The 21,261-nt window shown below is 35.0% G+C and overlaps 1 protein-coding gene and 1 non-coding gene across 2 annotated transcripts in view; one reads left to right on the plus strand and one right to left on the minus strand.

Moving 5' to 3' along the window:
• Nucleotides 1-633: 633 nt before the first annotated feature.
• Trnap-agg (transfer RNA proline (anticodon AGG)) lies at nucleotides 634-710 on the plus strand. Its single transcript has one exon. It is a non-coding gene; the product is annotated as a tRNA-Pro (tRNA).
• Nucleotides 711-14,933: 14,223 nt separating this feature from the next.
• LOC149804279 (interferon-induced protein 44-like) overlaps nucleotides 14,934-21,261 on the minus strand; it is a 66,464-nt gene continuing 60,136 nt past the window's right edge. The window contains exons 6-7 of the mRNA XM_089938348.1: nucleotides 17,129-17,300; nucleotides 14,934-16,460 (exon numbers count right to left, since the gene is read on the minus strand). Coding sequence (XP_089794474.1) covers nucleotides 16,150-16,460; nucleotides 17,129-17,300 — 483 coding nt within the window. The 3' untranslated portion in view covers nucleotides 14,934-16,149. The remainder of the gene's footprint in view (nucleotides 16,461-17,128; nucleotides 17,301-21,261) is intronic.

Consider the following 21,261-nt stretch of genomic DNA (forward strand, 5'->3'; position numbering starts at 1 on the left):
CAAAAACACAAGACAGAATAGTATAAATTATGGGATTTACGTTTTAGTTACTGTAGAAGCGAGAAAGACATCCACAGGTAAAATATAGGGTTTTGTCAAGAACTGAATAATATAGCTGTTTCTGGGATCTCTGAATGACCTCGAAAAGGAACGTTTTTCTTTCAGACTCAACCCCCATTAGTGGCCGCACCTCCCTTATAGGAGTCCTCCGGCAGCAAATCTCCGGAGCCTTTTGATCCCCACCACAAAGGTTAACATACACGAAGAGGGCAAATTTGGCTAGGTTAGCCTTAGATTCCCATTTCTCCACTTGTGGAACGAGGGGCTCCTGTTCGTATTGCGGTTGCTCAACCTCTTTTTTGGCATAGCTGCTACTGAAGGAACATTTGGTTTTGTTCCTTCTGTTTCTTTTCCTCTGCCAATTCCATGTTCTCCTTTTTTACTTGTTCATTCAAGACTTACCTGTTCAGCTTATTTGCCAACTTGAGCCACACCATATCCCTCTTGATGGCCCCTCTTGTTGCTTCCCTACATAATGCGAATTAGGACTTAACATAAAATGCCGTTAATGTTCTAATATATTTTGTTATTTTCAACCGAACCCAAACAAATGCTAAACATATTTACTAGGATGACCGCTCCGGTGGCTTAGTGGTTAGAGCGTCCGCCTAGGATGCGGGAGGTCGTGGGTTCGATCCCCGGCCGAGTTATACTAAAGACTTATAAACATGGTACTAACATCTGCCTCGCTTGGCGCTTAGCATTAAAACGGTTAAGGTTAGGTCTGGTCGACCTGGTGTCAGGATAAGGTGGCTGGGCGGGACATCATGCTACGTGTCCGCGGCATGATGTCCCAGAGCTAGACATCACTATAACCTGCCACACTGCAGACATCGTAGCGATATGACTGAAAACTTGTTAAAGCTACGTTAAATATCCAAATAACACACACACACACACACACACACACACACACACTAGGATGGGAACATTGTGGAGTAAGACTAGACTTCCAATAACACCGCTCATTGTTATATCAACTAAAGATAAAGATCACTAAACCGCATTTCTACTTTTGAAACATATAAAAAAATCGTTTTCAAAATAAGTCAGTAAATAGTCTAATGGGATGCGTTGATGAAGCCAGTACACACAAAGGTTTCCAGACACAAACGAATCCGACCCTTGTAATATCACATTTTTGAATTGAATGGATACAGAATTTCTTCCGATAATGTAGATGACATCCTCTTCCAGATGATCAATTCTATAGGAATCAAAATATTCAACACTGTTAATTGGGAAATCAAACAGACCTAAGCTCAAATGTTTTAGGTTTTTCATGAGAAAGTTCATCATTAACACACGATTCAAGGCGGTTATTTATCAGCAGTAATGAAGTTTTCTTCTATTTATCTTCACAGGTGATGATATGAAATGAATTCATATTTAACATATTTTAAAAAAAGGACCTGGAAATTTCCCATATTTTCTCTTTGACTTATTAACAAACATTTATCGTGTTTCACTTGATAGGATGATCGATTTGACAACCATAACAATGTTCTTTGGTGAGGAGTGTGACTAGCAAAGTGGCGAGCAAAAGAGGGAACTAAATGATATTTTTGTTCTGGCTATTGTGAGTTCATGACGGTGGTTTCTTTTTTCCCCACAGGAAGCTAGAGTCACTAAGTTCTGTTCTGCATTCAAAAGTAAATTCCTCTCCAACTTTCATTGCTTCCAGATTTTGTTTTAAAAATATATGATCACTTCTCTCCGACTGCTGCTTTTTGGAGTATTATCAAATTCTAGGGCAGGTGCAAACGGAAGATTTACACAGTAGTGGCATGACTTTATAGAGTGGAAAGATCCCTCGTCAATGTCCTGGTCTAAAATGAAATGAAATCCCCACAAAGCATATCCTCCTGCATAATCATGGTACGAAATGCGGTGGGTACTGTTGGTTCCTAACTGTCTTGTAACTTCAGAGTAAAATAATATCTCAAGTCATTTCTCTTGGCAAAGTTTGGTTCAAAAGATCTGGTACATAACGTCGGACCATCTTGGGTCATTTCCATCTTAGACACCTTAAAGTGGCGGAACTAGAAAGGAGTTTTATCAATAGGTCTGTCCACGGCAGCATCAATGCCGATGTCAGTGACCAAACTGTTAGGCTGTTGAACTTGGAAGACATGATCTTGATCTTTGATTAGAGTTCAGAGGCAATGTTAAATGTTTCGGATACTACTCATCGTATGTGATATGTCCCTGTAAATCTGCCCAGAGCATGACCAGTGTAGTTACCCGGTTTAGGCAAGTTTTCCATATAATGCAATTAGAGTATGGATTCTTTGCTGTTATGTTTGTGCTCGTTAGCATCAGTCATCAAATGTAATACGGATTACTTCGATTTAGTCTTAGACATTCAATACCATTCAACCATACATGTCGAAGTGTAAATAATGAATACGTTCTAAGCTACGCCCTTCGTTTGGCGGTCATTAAATCCAATACTGCGAGAACCTTCAGTTTCTGTATGCTCCGTGTCGTTAAAGGCATCCAAATAGTGAAGTTTCTACACCACTAATGCATCCAGATTTCTTCTCCATACGTCAAGTGATTATCGAGGTAATCTTGGTAAGGGTAAGTGTCCACGATAAAGCTGATTAATTGGTTGTTCAAGTACAAATCCTCCTCTCTGAACAACGAATTAATGAAAATGTTGACTGGATCAACTCTGACACCGACGTCTGGATTAGTGTTACCCGTTTTGAGAACTTTTACCTTCAGGTACAAGTAAGTGTTATTCCAATCAATGCATTATTCATTTTGTCCTTTGAGTTCAAGCTTGATAGGATCTGTGTCGGTCAAAGATGATATTGGAACAAATTCTACTCCCTGGACGATCATTTTCATAATCGGTTGCATAGCAAACACATCGAGTTGTGTCTTGATTACAAAGCTTATGGCATGTGCGATTCAATTATTCCTTGAGTTTCCCTTGAATCTGTACAAAGCCTCTGCAAATGCATTCGCATAGTTCCAAAGGTACACTACAAAATCTATCATCTAAAGTATCCACAAAAATCATACACAGGAATGACAATATAAGGGTAGTGACATCACAGAGACCATTTGGAATGTCCAAGGTAAACTGGATCTCCTTCTCGTGAAGTTTCACAATACATATGCAACACTGTACTTTGCCTACTTGTCCCAAGTAGACAAATTCTGCTCTCGCAATTGTTTTAGGAGTAGATATTTCCAGATATTAAGGCCATTTCCCTTTGAATATCTGGAATCTTTCTGGAAACACCACAATAACCAGGCAAGATACAGAAAAAGTTAATTCTCTTTTTTCTCGATGAGGGAGTGGTATCCATATTGGTTTGTGAGTACTTGCATGAGACTCACATTTGGAAACACAAACGACAGCCTTTTCAATAGTGATGCATCGCTAATCTCGCAAGTACAGCATCACTCTTGGCATAAGGCACAACATTGTACTCGACTTGATAGAACTTAGTGTCCATGGCTCCATCCCATAGATTTGGTGTGGAATTCATCATTGTCGGTGGAAGTCTCTGGTTAAAATAATCTTTCTGTCTTGGAAATGGTTCATTTTTATACTGGAGGACAGCACCCTGTATGGTTCCGTGTTGTGGTTTTGTCACGTTGCACTTGTTCCTTGTAATCAGTCTGAACCACCTTTTGCTAAACATACAATCTCGTGAGGATCACCATTTTGACACTAAAGTTATGATCTTGTACTGACTTGAAGGCTTATTTTAACACGTCAAAGTTCACCACTTGAGTCGAGAAAGAAGCGTTTGTCTTCAATGTGTGGCTTATAGCAACCAGGGCAAGTGAAACATATTCCTTGTGTTTCACCTGAATCTTTACAAAGCCTCTGCAAATGCATTCGCATAGTTCCAAAGGTAAACTACAAATTCTCTCCTGTAAATTGTCATCGACAATCATACACAGGAATGATCAAGTAAAGGTAGTAACAACATAGAGACCATTTGGAATGTTCAATGTAAACTGGATGTCCTTTTTGTGAAGTTTCACAATACTTATGCAACACTGTACTTTGTCTATTTGTAACTAATTATCCGTGTCAAAAGAGAGGACACAATTCCTTAATGGTCCAACACCAAATGCAGTTTGATAGATACAAGCATTACTGTCACGTAGACAGCAATATTAACATTGCCTATCTCTTCCCGGGGTGGGTGGGGGGTGGGTGGGGGTGGGGGCGGGGTGAAGGGGTCTGGGGCAGAACGAACTCCATAACCTCATAAAACATCATTTTAGTTCACTGAGATAATATCTTTAATTACGATTTCAACGTCTTTAATGAGTTTTCCTTTATCGTAAATGAGCTAACAGTATAGGCTAGACACTACCTAGTTATCAGCCTTTGGATATTATACGTTGAGCATATGTTCGCCACAAACAATTCAGCATGGATTAGTTCGCCCTTTCTGAACTGTTATTTTTACTGGAGTATGACCACAACAAAGATAGCCGCTGCTTTTTTGTTTGGATTTCAGAAACTCGTTGACGTAGTTTTAAAACGTCTCTGGACTGGAAACGTCGTATACTTAATATCTTCGGTGCTAAAAAGTGCAACTATTTCATGTTTTAATAACCTGTATATATAACTGACAGCATGGAATAATTTAAGCCTTAAACACGTTCACGTCAGGACATGTTCTTCATCCAAACGACGAGGCTGCTGTTGATTACACGTTTCTTTTTCCACGTGACGTACACCAGACATCAGTTTTCAATGGCAGAGGTGAGGCAACAGGCGGTACACGTTCGTCTGTGGAAGAACTTTACATTTTATCAAACTTTAGTACTTTTGTACATGTGGACTTGTTAAGCCAAATGTTCGGGTGACTGTAACAATATGAAACCGCGTTGGGGTTGGATTTCAAGATGACACTCAAAGCAATTTCGTTGAAAACATGTTTATTTTTATATAATGCAATTGACTGATTATTGAATCTGACATCATAGTCATGCAGAGTTCGACAACAGAAATAAGAACATGATATCATTCGTAGGTGTAACTAATGAGTGTGCGTGTGTTTTTGGATTTTTATATTAGCTTTAAAAAATTTTCAGTCATATCGCTACGAAGTCTGCATTGTGACATTTTTTTAGTGATGTATATCACTGGGGCATCTAAGCACTAGGCCGCCGGTACGGTGGAACTAATCAGAACACGTTAACAATATTCAAGCGAGAATCAAAATGTGGATCTATAGTTGTAACCACGCATGACTCGCCCCATCCAGTCTGCCGAGGGATTCCTTGAGAGACTCATTATTCCTCACGGATCGGAAGCTTTGGTCCCTCACTGTGAATAAACAAATAGCGTCTTCCAAACCATCATCACCATTTACAGCACCGACCGGGTTACATGAAACTATCGCAGAGTTCTAAGGCTTCTCGTGTAAACAGCTAGACATCCAAGGATTGCTTCCGTTGAGATTACAGCTTCCTAACAAAACCCTTACTGTGATAATACAGAGAGAATTACTCTATATGTGCCCTGCTTGTGGTGAAAATCCACAGTCAGAGAATTCAGGGTAATCGGGTTTCTCACTGCAGGCACCTCGAAAACATTTTCGTTCATATATTATACTTTGACATTAAGTACTCGCAATTCCAAGACAGTGACCAGTAGGACACTCAACATGGGTATTCACCCAAGGATAGAACGATGAGACATCGATATCTTTAATTTGTTTTCCTTGAGATTTATCCACTTCGTACAATAAACATAAAGTATCTGTTTGTCTTCCAAAACACAGTCACATGGATTCAGTGGTTCGATGTCCAGCACATCATATGCTTCAACGATGCTGCACGGTTCTGGATCTGTTTTGAAATGTCGATCGAAGTGGTGTTCCCGCAATTCTACTACTAGGTATCAGTTACTTTACAAACGTTGGAGTGTTGGGTAACTTCTGTCGCAGAAATCTTAGAATGCAAACTGCATCAAATGATTTTTCGGGTCTCACATAAGATAATATTTGGCGTCCATGAAATAAGCATCACTAAAACTCGGACAAGATCTGTGAATTTTGTAAACCCCAGCCTTTCCATTCTATTTCTATTCTCACCGTTTCTAGCAAGCCGTCTTGTGTTCCACTCAAGTAACGTAACAACCACAAAGCTTTGACTGAATATAAACAACTGATAGATTGAATGAGTGACGTGTATGATGGCTAGTGTATTCTCGGGCTTTCTTCAGGGAATCAATACTTTTGTGTTCCATAAATAATTATCTAAAGTCTTAAAATATCCACGTCGGATCTACAATAGTCCAACATCCTTTCCTGAAAATTAGAAATGCATCAAGCGCGGACGTGGTACCAGGTGTAGAAAGATTCTCAGCTGTTCTTTCTGCATGCAGTTTGGTTCAATGCAATGATATTTAAAAATATTTGGAAGGGAAATCTGTTGATTTACTATGGTATTGAAAAAGTGTGGAAAATAGTCTGTAGCCATTTCTGTCATTCTAAACGTTTTATACATTTTACTCGAAGTCATAGTCAAAGAACCGATGCAATCATTAAAATGTACATTTCCATTTGTATATAAATGATTTGGCTTCGTTCATAGTGACTTGTATAAATACAGTTCCTTTTTCTGAAAAACGTGTTTCAACAGAAACTGTAACAATTCCCTTCGACATTCCAATATGTCGCCTGTGGGGTCTAAAACCCATTCGGCGAAATTCGAAAGAATATGGGAGTTGAGAAATATCATTTTACGCCACCCAAGCATCCTTCGATTCATTCGGCAATTCCGAAAATGATGAAATCGAGGATCCTTGATACGCTCATGGTGAGCGCGATGATGAACAATACACGTAGAGTGTGTATTACATTGTATTGAGAATATTCAAAGTAAAATCAGTTGAATCGAAACCATGGTTCCGTTTCTTTTTCTTGTTCTTGTCATTCAATAATTTCTGTTGTTCCTGGTCTTATGTTTTAATATAACTTTGATCTAACTCGCCGATTTAACCTATTAAAACGATGCCGTTGCTTTCGTGGACAAACGCGTACTTGGGAATTGGTACTAACATTTTATTCTTCAGAAAAACAAGGTCTAATCACTAAACAGTCACGATATCTCTAACCATACTAAATATGTTGATCCAGATTATTGAATCCTTGGTCACATTTGTCCCAATAATATCCGTATCAGAAATATCATGACACAATATTAATAACACCGAAATAATTAATCTAACCCAGTCACAGTGAAAAATGCTGCTAAAAAATGAACGTTAGTATGTTACTCCCTTGTAGGGATGGGCATAAGAAAATATGGTATGAATTCAGATGACAATGCTAAAATCTGGGAAAAATAGGTTTGCCTACTATGATGTATAGATGCGGACCGTAGAAAAAGTTAACACAGTCACGGGTATATTACCATGAAGTTTGTCAACGACAAGCTGCAAGAAGAATTCACAGTATCGATCAGCCTTCGCATGAAGGGATAACAAGAAGTGATCTCGGATGTGGTCAGTTGAAGGATATGGAGATAAAATCAATGTAAGCTTTCTATAAAAAACATTTGCAAACCAAAAGATTCATTAGCATGAGAAAATTGAGTTCGGGACAGAAATTCATGGTTTTTTGATGCATCAGTGTGAGCATTAGTTTTGTTAAAGAAGTAGATCGTGTTTTTGTAAATGATCAATTTGGAGACAATTTCTATTTACACGTGAACAACCCTGTGTACTGCGTCGAAAAATATTTCCTACTTGGAAGAGTTCCATTCAAACAACATTTCAATGTTTTTTAAGAGAGATTGTGGAATAAAAACTGGAACTGATACATTACTTTCTACATTATACAAGTGTCTGTACTAATTTTCAACCAATCACTGTGTCAGTGGGTATAATTGCATAAAGTTACAACGACAACTATATTCTTATATTCTACCTAAACCTAATCAACTCATACCCATTGTTATTAAATTAAGTACATATATTTATCATCGTTCAGTTGAATTTTGCATAATAAAATCTACTGATTTATAATGCACAGGGATTAGCCTTTGTTGACCCTATTATACGTCAGTCACAGAATACTCTCTAAACATCTCTTTGGGTAAGGAAGATTGAATGAAACTGTAAAATTAATAAACCATTCTTATCAAGTTTAATTTTGATAATAGTCTTACTAAACATGTATTACCCTTAAGAATCACACGACCGCCCACCCTCTCAGTGTCTCATCTTCTATCATATGACATATTTAAAGACTGTCCAGTAAAGTAACCTATGCGTCATCTCGTGTGATCCCTAAGGATACAAAAGATTCAATGAAATTTGTAAGACCCAGCAAACAAACCAATCTTATAAAAAGGTAGAATAAACAGCTTATCTGCTTGTACTAACCATCAAACGCTTCATCGTACTGAAGAGTACGATAAACAGCTTATCTGCATGTACAGCCCATCAAACTCCCTAATTTTCTGAAAGGTAGAATAAACAGCTTATCTACCTGTACAACCCATCAAACATCCAATCTTATTGAAATGTACAGTCAACAGCTTATTCATATGAAAGGCCCATTAAACACCCTATCTTACTGAAAGTACCCACCTGAAAGGCCCAGCAAACATTGTATCTTATTGAAAGGAAAATTGACCGTCTTTGCTAGCTGTAAAGTTCAAGAAACATCTTCCACTGCTTTGGGTGTCCTTTTTATCCATAAACTTACTCGACAATGCATATTCAGGATTTCGCTGATGACACAGTCTCGCGTGTTCAATTTACGGTAAGGTTTTGCCTTTAAGATCCAACAAAAAACTTAGGAATGAACAATGTTAATTAGCGAATGTTGATAAGTTCAAACAGTTTCAGCTGAGTTTTGGCAACTCTATATCACTAACATGCAGTATACATCATACTTTTTGGCAGTAGTTTTGTGTGTCAGCTATTCACAATAATGTGATGAAGTGTTTGAGGAAACCATACAGAGAAGCTGAGGAAAATAAAAGCCGAGAGGAATAGCTCCCAATTCCGTATCCTAGGTCTGATACATCATTTTGAAAAACATCCTTTATTCACGGTAACTGTATGCCTCTTAAATTTTTTTCAAGCAAAGATGTCGATCGCTCCTAAAACCGATGTTGCCCAGAACATTTTCTGCGTTTTTTCCAATCTCATTAAGAATGTATTTATCTATTTAAAGTGCATAATTTAATTTTAAAAACAAAATACCTCAGATTCAGCAAACAAATCTACCTAATACACAACACATTACTACATTCTCGTTGTGGCGGAAAACGAGGTTTGCACAGTTGAATTAAATTGTTGGGAAAACTATCTTTGCTTTCTTCATTTTTAATAATGTTTATGTCAAAACAGATTATTTGTTCCTGTTCATTAAATAAGTTTACGTGTTAACAATACTTTAATGTAAACCAGGTACTACTATAACTTAACCAGGTAATACTATCACTAAACCAGGTAATACTATCAATAAACCAGGTATCACTATCATTAGACCAGGTATCACTATCATTAAACCAGGTATCACTATCATTAAACCAGGTGATAATATCATTAAACCAGGTAATACTATCATTAAACCAGGTATCACTATCATTAAACCAGGTATCACTATTATTAAACCAGGTAATACTATCATTAAACCAGGTATCACTATCACTAAACCAGGTATCACTATCATTAAACCAGGTAATACTATCATTAAACCAGGTAATACTATCATTAAACCAGGTATCACTATCATTAAACCAGGTATCACTATCATTAAACCAGGTGATAATATCACTAAAGCAGGTACTACTATCACTAAAGCAGGTACTACTATCACTAAACCAGGTACTAATATCACTAAACCAGGTAATACTATCACTAAACCAGGTACTACTATCACTAAACCAGGTATTAAGATCACTAAACCAGGTAATACTATCACTAAACCAGGTACTAATATCACTAAACCAGGTACTAATGTCACTAAACCAGGTACTAATATCACTAAACCAGGTACTACTATCACTAAACCAGGTACTAATATCACTAAACCAGGTACTAATATCACTAAACCAGGTACTACTATCACTAAACCAGGTACTAATATCATTAAACCAGGTACTAATGTCACTAAACCAGGTACTAATATCACTAAACCAGGTACTAATATCACTAAACCAGATAATACTATCAATGATAATAAAGTACAAATTATACTGTATGCTGAGCCCAGTTGAAGTCTGATAGAGTGTTGTAATGGCTAAAGTAGGAACATGACCCTTTATCAAATACCCATTGAATTTAATTATGAATCCTAAAAGGAACAAACTGAATATATGTAACCCCTCCCCTTTATTCTTTCAAAGTGTATGGATATAGGCCTTGTTAATCTCGTACGTTCATCACAAAGTGTTTGGATATAGACCTTGTTAATCTCGTACATTCATTACAAAGTGTTTGGATATAGACCTTGTTAATCTCGTACATTCATTACAATGCGTTCGGATATAGGCCTTGTTAATCTCGTACATTCATTACAAAGTGTATCGATATAGGCCTTGCTTTTCTTGTACATTCATTACAAAGTGTATGGACATATGCCTTGTTAATCTCGTATATAATATTCATGTTACAATGCACCTCTCCGTAACATCTACAACATGTTCGATCGATTGTGTTAGCTTGTTCCAGTGATTCAGAAACAAAGTACAGTTATTTTAACCATGTACGTGTAAGTTTTTGAAGAAAGAAAACGAAAACGAAAGTATAACATTCTTCATAAAGAGTACGCAATATAAGCTATCATAACGAAGGGCCTTATGGCCAGACAAGCAAGGCAGTGGCCCTGGACCCCGCGCTCCAATTAACCACGAATGTAGTTCTAGCCCATTTTTAGAACATTTTCCCTCTCATTTTGGTGGTGATAGAAGAGTTATATTATGCATTTTTTGGTAGGGATTTAAAGATAATTGTTTATTCTTGAGAATATGTGCTTATAGTATGGTTGTCCGTGTGTATTTCGGCGACAGTGCACGGTGAGTAATAAGGCCTTGGTGATGACTCGGAAGTGAAATCTGTGTTCCGTTACATGTTACTTTGTTTACAGTCCAGCCTCTCAAAACAATGACGGTGAACCTTTGACAAGAACTTCACTTTTTTGAAAAGTATAAATTCATGTTTTATTTCATTCACATGATTATTCAAGTTTATAGAGATGATTCGGAAAATTTAAAACTTCTTCCTAAATGTGATGCACACAATTTTTAACGAAGTTCAGTTCAGAGTAAAATTATTTAACAGATGATTGGGGAATTAATTTAATTGCTTGTACAATTTTTGAAAGAACGACCCAATTAATGCAACCAATACTATTCTTTTATAAATATTCTGTAATTTCACTGATGTTGGAAACTTATATTAAATTTCTCTAAAGATCATATTTTAAAGACCATTCTCGTTAAAGAGTAAACTTTAGTACCCGGTTTCAATATGTTACATAGATTTGAATAATAAACACAGTTAAAAAAATGATATAATTTTATTGAATTTAAACCATGTTTACAACCATCTTATGGGCTAAAGTTTGACACAGTTTGTATTGGCGAACAAAAAAGATTACATTTAAAATTGTTGCCTTTATTTAGTACAAAAGTTATGAAATTTTTGAAGGTCAACTTGATATACGGAAATTGTTGTTTTTAAATCTTGGAACTTGTTTTTACCACATCAAGATTTAACTGTTGATTATACCTTTATAGTCTTACAATGAAAGCAGTACCTAAAGAATTAACTTTTTCTTGCAATAATATATTCACCAGCACTACTCCATGCCAATTCTAATTTTTTTTTTTGAAGCAATGCTTTTTGAAAACGTAGATGTAATCAGTGTAAATCTATAGTAATAATCAATTATATAATTCAGAACCTAATACACAGACTTTGTAATTCTTCTTGAGCTATCAGAACGTATTTATTGTTTCATTTTTCCAGATGAAATACCATTAATACTAAAATCAATACTAGTCCTCATTATTATAATTATAACAGATTCTATAAACCTTATGCAGTATTTGCCCTTACTATCGATCCGATTAATATTGTATTAGACGATAGTCAGTCTAATTACAATTTAATTCAATGTGGGGAAATTAGTTGTTTTTTATAATTTAAAACCGCTTTGTCAGGTAAGTATGGAGTTTTGGCATGTATGAAAACACTACACTTTCAAAACGATTTAAATTAAAAATAGCTTTCATTAATGATAGAAAGAAACAAAAATTATTTACAAAAACAACTTGATTTATTTAGTAGAGTGAACAGTCAAATTGCTGTAGAATCTCTTCAGATTTAAACCCATCATCCTCAATCAAGTATGGAAATGAACAAATATAAAAAAATTTGTTCTAATCAATATAATTATATAGTCAATGCATTTCTTAACCGCTAACCTGGTTAAATGTAACTTTTCAAGTTTTAAAACACAACTAGGAGTCTTCCCGATTTTACCAAATCTGATGGCACTAAACAAGATCCTGTTGCTCTCTTACTTCGATTGAAAAAATAAATTGATATTTATTTTATTAATACATTAGTTTCAAGAAATAACCATTTATATGTATATCCTTATAATGTGTATGTCATTATTTTAATATTTCTTTTAATAAGAATTCAGTTATTTGACTTGAGACTTCTTTAAATACAATTGATCATACTAATTTTCCTTGTCTTAGTGAAATCGCTTGAGAAGATTCTGATTGAATGGGCTTGTAACCTGATATTAATATATGAGAATTTGCAGAGTTGATATCCCAGTCAAAGCAGTCTCGTGTTTGGTAGAATATTATGCAGTTTTTGTTCATTGTATATATAACTATATTTCATTTTAGGCGATGAGTGATTATGCTTTATCGTTAGTATTATGGAGAGTGGCGGATTTAGTTAATCAGATCCATTGATTGTGATTCTGATTTGTTTGGGAAACACGACTCGGGTTGGTGGTTGATTCTTGGGGAGTAATCAATTGCGATTCATGGCCACAGGTATGACTTTTGTGATCAGTCCGGGACGAGTGATTTTCGGTAATGTAATAAATCTAAGGTATGTGTGTTTTTTTATTAACGTCTCCGTTTGATTATGTTGCTGCTTATGGGGAGTTCGTGTTAGAAACATATTTCTCAACACGAGGAATTGCCAATTTCTAGGAGCAGACGACATAATACAGCATTCACGAGACTTTATGACGACATGAGTATTTTTGATGTCAAAAGGATTCCCCCTAATTTCTTAGCATAGGGAATTTTCAGGACATTTTTAAGTACAAGTGCTTAGTAATTTGAGAAAGGAATAATGTTTTCTAAGGGGTGTTTGGGTCGTGTTTTGTATTGCATGGCGTGAACTACTAGTATTCGCTTTAAAAATGCTTACTGGTGACTCATACAATTCGAAACATGAAAAAAGATGCTAATGTAAAATAATTAAACCTTTGTAATGTGTGGTAATTATGTGATTAGAGCACAAATTAATGTAGTATTTGCGCGTTTAAAAACTTTTCGGTTGACAACGACTGTTTTCCAGAGGTCCTTGGGAAAAGGAGAAAACATGGACTTCCAAATCATGTTTTCCTGGAATATGTTGACATACTGTAATTGCTGGCATTGCTGGAGGCATCCTTTTCTGTTGCATGATTGCTGAGAAACATTAGAAAATATCGCGACAGAAACTGACGAAAAATTATATCAGTGCATTAATACTCTATACTTACTTGGTGTCAGTGCGGAAATACTCTATAATTACTTGGTGAAACTCAAGGTAAGAGCGCATTATATATATATATATATATATATATATATATATATATATATATATATATATATATATATATATATATATATATATATATATGTGTGTGTGTGTGTGTGTGTGTGTGTGTGAAAACAAACAGCATATGTCACGCTCAACGCAAATAAAATTATTACGTGTTTTACCTGAAATAGCGATAATAAGTACAACTGAATGAAACGGGCAGCGTAAAATAAGATATAAAATGTAACACTAATATCCTTACCTATCACATTGAACAATTATACTCTGCATAGATGTACAAAAATATCCCGGTCGCGTATTCTACTGAAATCACATAATTACCCAATTATTTCACATGAATATTCAAACTGGAAGGGAAGATGAAATACAAGCGATGTTAGATTTCATTACCCACACGGAAACGATTGGATGTATCCATAAAATGGCCTTACTATTATTGCTGCATGAAACTTGCCAACAATTCCATGTTTTCTACTTTTTATCACGATATACAAAGTCTGATTATGATATCTTCATATAATATTTGTAGATAAATAAGTTTCTAGCCAAAATATATGACAGGTGAAAAGACATATTTTTAACAATTTCTACAGAGTTTTGCATGACTTGCTGAATGACATCTAAAAGCATTTATAGAGGTCTTGTCTAGACTTATAATTATTTTATTAATTTCCATGTATGAAGTCGGCAAGATAAAATCAAAACTCGTTTGAAACTAAGAGCACTTCAACTTGGAGAGGATTACGAAAGAGATCATATGTTCGTAGCAGGTAACATAAAAAAGAATAATTCTTTTATCTGTTTTAAAGAAAATATGTTTGAAAAACATCTGAGGACATTAGAATAAATCTCAGAAGACTTCTTATTTTATTAATCGGCACTGTTCAAAGAAGACCCTTCACACGGGAGATGGATCGAACAATTTGCCCTTGATTGAAGTATACAGAACGAAATGAAAACCATCTAGTTTATTCCACTGGAAATGAGCGGATGTAAAAGGTTATTTCTACTAAACTAGTACAGAACTGATTTACTGATAGACAAAGAATACAGACTATATGCGTTAAGATTCAAGACTTTATTTCCTTTCATACTTTCAAGCAGAATTATTAAGCAAGATATAACAGGTTTTACGTGAACAAACGTTTGAAAATGTACAGGTCGTGCTTTTGTATTCAATGCATGCAAAAAGAATTTGCATATGAAGATGGTGTCATCTAATGTTCAATTCACATGCGTTGGTGGAGTTTTTTCTTTCTTTTGTACTGATATTTTTTCGTTGTTTCATTCATGACAAGAGTCGTTAAAAACAAACCAAAATTGATGAACTGCATCAGTAAGGGTTATACTACAAATTAAACTGTTCCAGAGTCATCAGCGAATTACTGTTTATTTAAGCAGAAGATACTTTCATATACTTCTGTTACAGTTTGCTCAGCTGATAATTTGAGAAACAAAATCAAAGAAAGAAATGTTGCATATCTATGTACAATGGGCATAATATATCTATACACACATCAATTAAAATTAATTAGTTATTCGTTGTAATGTAACAACAGCTCTACCTCTTTTTTAAGATCTATAACATTTTGCATACTTATATTATGAATCACTGAATGTCTTTATATCATCCAATACGCGTTTATATAACACCCCAACTCGTTTATTGAGGCATTGGTAGTAATAATATTGCTTTCATCAAGTCAGTTACTTGGTGTAAATAAAGCATGTATGATGTTGTTGTCTATACAAGATGCTGTCCTTCATATTCAAAGTTTTGACCAATTCCGTGGGTGACGAAATTACTTTTTGATTTATACAAGATACAACGAATGAAGATTGTAGTAAATAATTTTTTATACTAGTTTGTTCTAATGCAGATATTAGTCAGTTTCAGAAATGCATTAATCATGTTGTATTAACGCGAATTTGAAATGATTTATATGTGTACAAATCACTGTAAAAGTCGAAACCATTTAATAAAAATAATCCAAGTTTGGAAAGAAAAGCAAATCTTAATTAATACACTTTTACGATATGTTAATTGGTCTCAAGCTAATTTATATTGCATGCTAGGTTAATTACTATCTATCTTTAAATGCCTTTCAATAGCCCACCTATGAGTACATTGCACATCTTAATTAATTTTGACAATGAAATGCAAGAAAATTAACAAACAAAAAAATAAGTCTGGATAGACACAAGATTATGGCTTAAGATGACATAGCCGTGCACCTTCCAATGGTACCTGTGCTATACGATAATTTTTTTTACACTAATCAGTATTTCGATTCGTTAGTTTTTTTGTCGCCCTTTTCAACCGCATCCGGTTGGTCATCTAAAAAGTCCGCTGCAAAGTTGATAATCTGGTCCAGAGCCAGGAGGGACAGACAGCTGGCGCCGTCGTCTAGGCATATTTCATTCTCGTAGTTCTTGATGGGGAGAATATTGCCGCGTGGCACACCAATCATCTGTGACACTTTATCTACCGCCTCTTTGACTTCTTCACTCTCAAAGACTTTGGACACGTCATCCTGCACAGCCTTTGATAGTTTATCAATCTTCGTCAGCAAGACCACACGCGGTAGTCCTGTTAATTCACACATTATACTCATAATGAGTTGGGTCTCTTTTAACTTTCCTCTCTCTATCTCTCTCCTCTCACACTTTGACTCTCTCTCTCTCTCTCTGTCTATATATATATATATATATATATATATATATATATATATATATATATATATATATATATATATATATATATATATTAGTATATCCGACGTTTTTCTTGAATGAATCACCGGTTCTCCAGTATAAACTTGGTTGTCCATGTTCTCTATTAAATCTATGAATGTTCTGTTTTTTTATACAAAATATTAAGGTAGTGATGTAATAACAATATATACCTTTTATTTAGATACAACTTTATGATATAAACGTATGTAAAGTTCACTCTTATGCGAAAAAAAAAACGTCATAGTCATCCTTGTACCTTGCCGATCGTTATTTCAATCAGCAATTATATTTATTAATTTGATTTTAATGAACAATGCAAAAATAACTTTATCGTTTAAAAACAACATAAAATAAAAACAAAACGACGCGGTCAATATAATAAAACTGATCTTAATTCTAAGGTTTTGGATATAATATGTTCCGTTCTTCTCTCTCTTCAATAACAAATAAAAAGAGCGATTCTATGGTCCATATTGTTGAACTTTACCAGAAGTTATAAGTACGCAGAAATGAAACTCGCACCTATCTTATTCATCCGAATTTGCATCTGTTTGAGTTTGTCCAAAACTGATTTGGGAAAAACATCTACCGTGCTTCCATCCAATACAAAGACCACACAATGGACCTTGTCCTTGAGTTCTGGTCGGTCAATGAAGCCTGGGATATCTGTTGTGACCGGCGAAGAAGGGTTAAACTTTTTCATAAAGGAAAATAAACATGGATTAGATACTTCTAACTAACATTGTCAAACGGATAATAATACAGGCAAAATTGGATGACAAACTTTAATGCAAACGTTGACAAAGATCTTGAAGACTCGCACTCTTTGGAGCTATACACATGACCTTTAAGATGACTTCACTGACACAACAATTTACATGTATACGTGTCTGAAACGACCTTATACATATATAAGAATGTATAAGGAATGGTTGAAAACGAACGTACAAGAGAACGAAAATTGGGCATATGTCTCTATTCAAACATGATAGTTCTAGAACCTAATCCTTTTGTTTGACAAAAAAGGTTCCCTACAGAGACAAGCGTACGAAAAGAAATGATACATTCATCATTTAAGTAAAACAAAACATTCATGAAGAGCTAGTCTCGACGAGTACTTAAGTGTTTTAAAGTCGTTTATTGTTGAAGAGCAGAATTAAGGAATACTTAAAGATCACTGGACACCTATATTGTACAAACGTGTGATATTATTATAGTCATAAACAAAACGCATTTGTTATGTATGCACATCATAAAAACGTTCAATTAGACTTACAAATCCGCTTGTTTAAATGAAAATAATATTCGGAAATCTCAGTAATCAATCGCTAGTTTCCGCATGCCAAAAACGGATATAACGTACGTTTCTTCCTTCTATTCAACCTAGCCATTCAAATGTTTAATTTCCCCAGATAAATGTCTGTGTGATATGTCTTACGATCGTGTTTTTGTACAGAGAATATGGTGCACTGTGTTGCATATGGATGTAACCAGCAGAGTGATGATGGGTCAGTAGGGTTCTTTCTTTTTCCGAACTACCCTGCTTACCAGTAAAAGTGGATTGAAGCTGTGGGATCGAATAGGGTGAGGGATGGAAAGTTGTATTATTAATGCCAGATTATAGTCAATTTGGCCAAAAGACAATTAGGGCCAAGACAATTCGGCTCAAATTGGGCCGAAATTAAGACTATTCGACCCAGTTCGAAAGACAATTCCGCCCAACTCAACAATAGTTGGAACAAATTCTTTTTCTTCAAACAACAAGTAGATAGTACGTAAGATAGGTTTTAGGAAAAAAAAAATGAATTTAAACAAACCAAGCTATCTTGATATTCTATAAAAGAAAATAATTGTTCATACTTCGTAACGTACATGTATATGAGAAAAAACGCAAAATGACATTTCTTGCTTGTTCTAATTAAAATATTTATATACATTTATTTTTTATGCTACAAAATATATGCATCTTCACAACGACATTCTCAATTAAAGTCTTCCAGTCACATTATCAACATTGATTTATAAAACAATAATGCTTAACAGATAATATTCTACAGAGTACGTATATATTTTTCTAAGGTAGCGTACATGAGATATTTAAATATATTTAATTTTAGGCTTTAGGTTGTAACACTGATGCATATAAATACACACTCGATTACACATGAAGGAGAGAGAGAATAACATTTTATTATGTTAGTTGCAAAAATATGAAGCTCTTACCAGTTAAATTTTGTGTTTGTTTCTTTTCTTCAAGTTGTCATGGTGTGTGTGCGCGTAAATTGAAAGCTTGTCATTACTAGTCAATATCGTCATAGTTACTCCATTATTCCATATAAATAAGAAGGGAAATAATTTGTGTTGAACTTGTGCCCCCCCCCCCGTACGGTACAATAAAATTGTTAAATAAACACTTATTTGAAAATGAAATGAAAGAAACCAACCTTGCATTGTTATCATTTATTCCTTTTTTCATCGTGCGAAATTTATTAAAGGAAAAATATATATCCACGAACTCCGTATATATAGCTGATGTCGGCTTGCGTATGCATCCTTACTGTAGTGTGTATCGCTTACGTCAGATAACAAAATCGCAAAAGAGACGAAAATATCACCCGATTGCTCGAAGCACCTGACACTCACGCGTGATAAGTTACAAGGTGCAAACTGACCAAGATTATATTGTATCCAAATTAACTATACGACGGTATCTCGCAAATAAAAAAAATCATTATTTTTACACTCACCGTGAGTGCAAAATGATAATCTAGTCGCTAGCATGTGTTACAAAAGTATTATTAAAGCATGTTATTGTGTTGTATACTATTTGCCCTGTAAACATCATTTATGATTACCTATGGCAAACAAATAGAAGCCAGGGTGATAAATAAACACAACTGGCAGCGAGCAATAAACTCCTTGCTTAAACTTACCGACAGGATATCACATACAAAGGTTTTTTTTTTTAATAACAAAGCAAACCAACACCGGAAACTAACTTTGGTATCTTTTAAGTGTGCCGATTTTTTCTTATGAAGTCGGCCGACATAAAAAGCCAAGTTTGGTTCCTTTGGATTCTTTTAAGTGTAACGATCTTTTTTACAAAGTCGGCCAACATAGGGAAGCCAGCATTGATTCTTTTTTACCCGTATTAACGGGAATTTTCAAAATAAATTGAAACAATGGAAAAGTTTTGAAAACGACATAATCTAGTGCGTAGCACACTCATATCGATTAAAGGCTAAACAGTAAATTAGTTTTCAGTTGTTTCGTCTAAATATTCCCTATCCATAGTTTATAGTGTTTATTTTTCGACAACAAGAAGCATTTACTTAGTCTTGTGGGGATAAATGTACGTGTACGTCATTTCCGGTTGGCGTCCTCTGTAGGTGGGAAATAGTAGCTAAGGGGAAGTAACAGCATTGCTTACATTTATTTCGAGTAATTAAATTATTATTTCTTCTTTACACTTGATACTTTTTTGTAATTTTTATGCGAGTATAACTATTTCTAGTCATATAATGCAAATCTAAGTGTGTTAATGTCGCTATTAATGAAGAACGGAACTGATGAGAACTTAACTAATGCCCATGCTATCCGCACGCGGTCTTCATGCGGAAACACTCGAATAACTGCACAAGATGCATTACTTGGCCTGCACAGTAAAGTTATTAGTGTCCATCTGCTCAAATGGGTGCAAATTTCAAGCATGTTAGGAAACCTGCACATAGTTCACGTTTTCTTCGTATACTCGAAAGGCTCTTTTTACGACCTTCGTCTTGTTTTCTTATGAGGTACACAAGTTTGTTAACGATATGATATGGAAAGCAATAACACTGTTAACAATATGGAAAGTTACACCCTCCCCTTCTTTTTAAAAACAAAACAACTATCAAAAAAGTGATATGTCATTGTTCGATTTCTCCATATATATATATATATATATATATATATATATATATATATATATATATATATATATATATCTTAAAACTTCTCTTTCCTTCCTTCCTTTCTCTTTATGTTTCTTTTACTCATCTAGCCTATCTTTTATGTTGATTTTTTTTTATCGCCATAAAGCTTTGCCGCTTGTGAGTGGTTACCTCTTATTTTTAGAAAATATTAACATTTATTTGCTTTTCTCTCCTTATGGAAGTACGCAGTGAAAGGAATGTTTTGTTTGGTTCCAATATATGTAGTTTCCTCTTATACATTTTTTCCTTGGGTGGGCCGATTCCGCGCATCCAACCGGTCTTTAACTTTATTCGTCCACCCTCCTCTGTCTCCATTCGCTTTTTTAATTACATTTTTCGCCTCGCCACGTAAGGAATAAGTTGTCCAACAATAATGAGTAAACATTAATCGAGGGGAACATTACATGTAAATGGACTGGGGGGAAACTACAAGGAGGCGCAAGATTTTTAAATTGCTTCTTGATATAAAGTTAGATATATATTTTCTGCAAGAAGCTTGATAAATGATGACATGCCTCTGGAAAAATAAACCAAACGAACTGGGCTATGAAGTAATTTTCGGCGATATTAGCAAAAGTAGTCTCGGAATGGAGATTCTCTTTGATCCTAAATTTCAACTAAAGATAAATAAGTTTTGTGAATTGCTGAGTGGAATCAGGGCCGTAGAAAGCGATCACGGTC

The sequence above is a fragment of the Sinohyriopsis cumingii genome, chromosome 2 (assembly GCF_028554795.1).
Source record: "Sinohyriopsis cumingii isolate HCF-2022 chromosome 2, ASM2855479v2, whole genome shotgun sequence".
Taxonomy (NCBI): Eukaryota; Metazoa; Mollusca; class Bivalvia; order Unionida; family Unionidae; genus Sinohyriopsis; species Sinohyriopsis cumingii.